Genomic DNA, 1445 nt, shown 5'->3' with positions numbered 1-1445 from the left:
AGTAATGTGTCTTTGGTGTTTCGTCACAAGACCTTTTGCTAAATCCTAAGGTCTGCTGGGTTCATTGCCTCCTCGCCTAATCTGCTTTCCCTCCCAACTACCAGATTCAGTTAGTGGTCCCATTGTGCCTCTGGTCACTGAAGCAGAAACAGCAGAAATTTTGCCCAGTTCTCTCCCCTTCAGTCCCTTTGGCCAGTATTTCGTGTATTTTAAAACATTTTCCTTAACGATATTTTCCAGAGCAGGCACGTTTCCCAGTCTCACTGCTGTCTCCCTAGGCCATCAACACCTCATGCCTGGCTCACTCCAGCCTCCTGGACCCTCTTCTGAATTCCATTTTCCCCGTTTTTCTTTCAACGTGTGCGTGACTGAAACTGCTCTCTTGAATTTCTTACTTTGAATATAGTTCTACTTAACTCGAGTACCTACTGCATCTATTACTGTACGGGTCAAGTTCAAAGACTTCATTCTGTTGTCTAAGACAGGTGCACTGAGGAGGGAGCATTAGCCATCACCTACCCCTGGGGGAATGGGGACAGGCTGCATTCCAGTCTACACTGGGCCTCGCTCATTTGGCCCCGCCAGCCACGCTGTCTGTCTCTTTGAACCCTGTGCTGCCGCATCCTGCTCTGTTCTCTATCTCCCAGCGTCCCTTTGCAACCCTTACGCTTCCTAATACCTACCCTGAGCAAGACAAGCATTTCTATGTGGCTCTTTAAAATGGCATGTGAGTGATTCCATTTTTTTTTCACTTAACATTGTGAGATTTATCTGTGTCGATATGCATCTCTAGTTCATTTAGGCTCACTATAAAATGGTATATCAACATCTTCCTTTCTTTGGTTATTAGAAATTTAGTTTTTTCTCATATCTTGCAATTCAGCAATACCATTTGACCATTCTTGTACGTATTTGTACACACATATTAGTATACGTGTGAATTCGAGTACACATCTTCAAGTTTACCAATAAAAATGAAGCTCCATTTGGAATTTGAGTTACTGGTGATATAACTATATTGTAGTTTAGAATATTTAAATAAATTTATCAGTTTTTTGTGATGACAGATATGGACTGTATTATGATTTCTATATTGTCATATAACAGTAACAAGGAAGGACATTGGCCATAAATCGGTTTTGTGTACAAGCTCTGCAGTGACCGGGACATAGCCCAATTTCTCTTATTTGTATCAGTTCTCTTATTTGTCAGATGTGTTTAACGGTACCACAACCTCAAGTTTTACTTATAAATGATAGTGTCCTACAAGTGAAAGGAGTTACTTTGGCTGATCTCTCATTTCAGGCCACGTGTGACCAGCGAGGCTGCTGCTGGAGACCCCAGGGAACCATGCGTGTGCCCTGGTGCTACTATTCTAAGAGTCATGGCTATCAAGTGGAGGGCGACCTTGCGAGCACAGGCACAGGTAGGCCAGACCGTGTGGC

The 1445-nt window shown here is 43.2% G+C and overlaps 1 protein-coding gene across 1 annotated transcript in view; it reads left to right on the top strand.

Annotated features, from left to right (window-relative positions):
- Positions 1-1445, top strand: part of LOC105291597 (maltase-glucoamylase, intestinal) — a 78675-nt gene that overhangs the window by 16727 nt on the left and 60503 nt on the right. Inside the window, exon 4 of the mRNA XM_011359467.2 lies at positions 1306-1426. Within this exon, the coding sequence (XP_011357769.1) occupies positions 1306-1426 (121 nt within the window). The remainder of the gene's footprint in view (positions 1-1305; positions 1427-1445) is intronic.

Source organism: Pteropus vampyrus, unplaced genomic scaffold (genome assembly GCF_000151845.1).
Source record: "Pteropus vampyrus isolate Shadow unplaced genomic scaffold, Pvam_2.0 Scaffold48, whole genome shotgun sequence".
NCBI lineage: Eukaryota > Metazoa > Chordata > Mammalia > Chiroptera > Pteropodidae > Pteropus > Pteropus vampyrus.
Note: the sequence above shows the minus strand (reverse complement) of the source record. Positions and strands in the feature narration are given on the sequence as shown.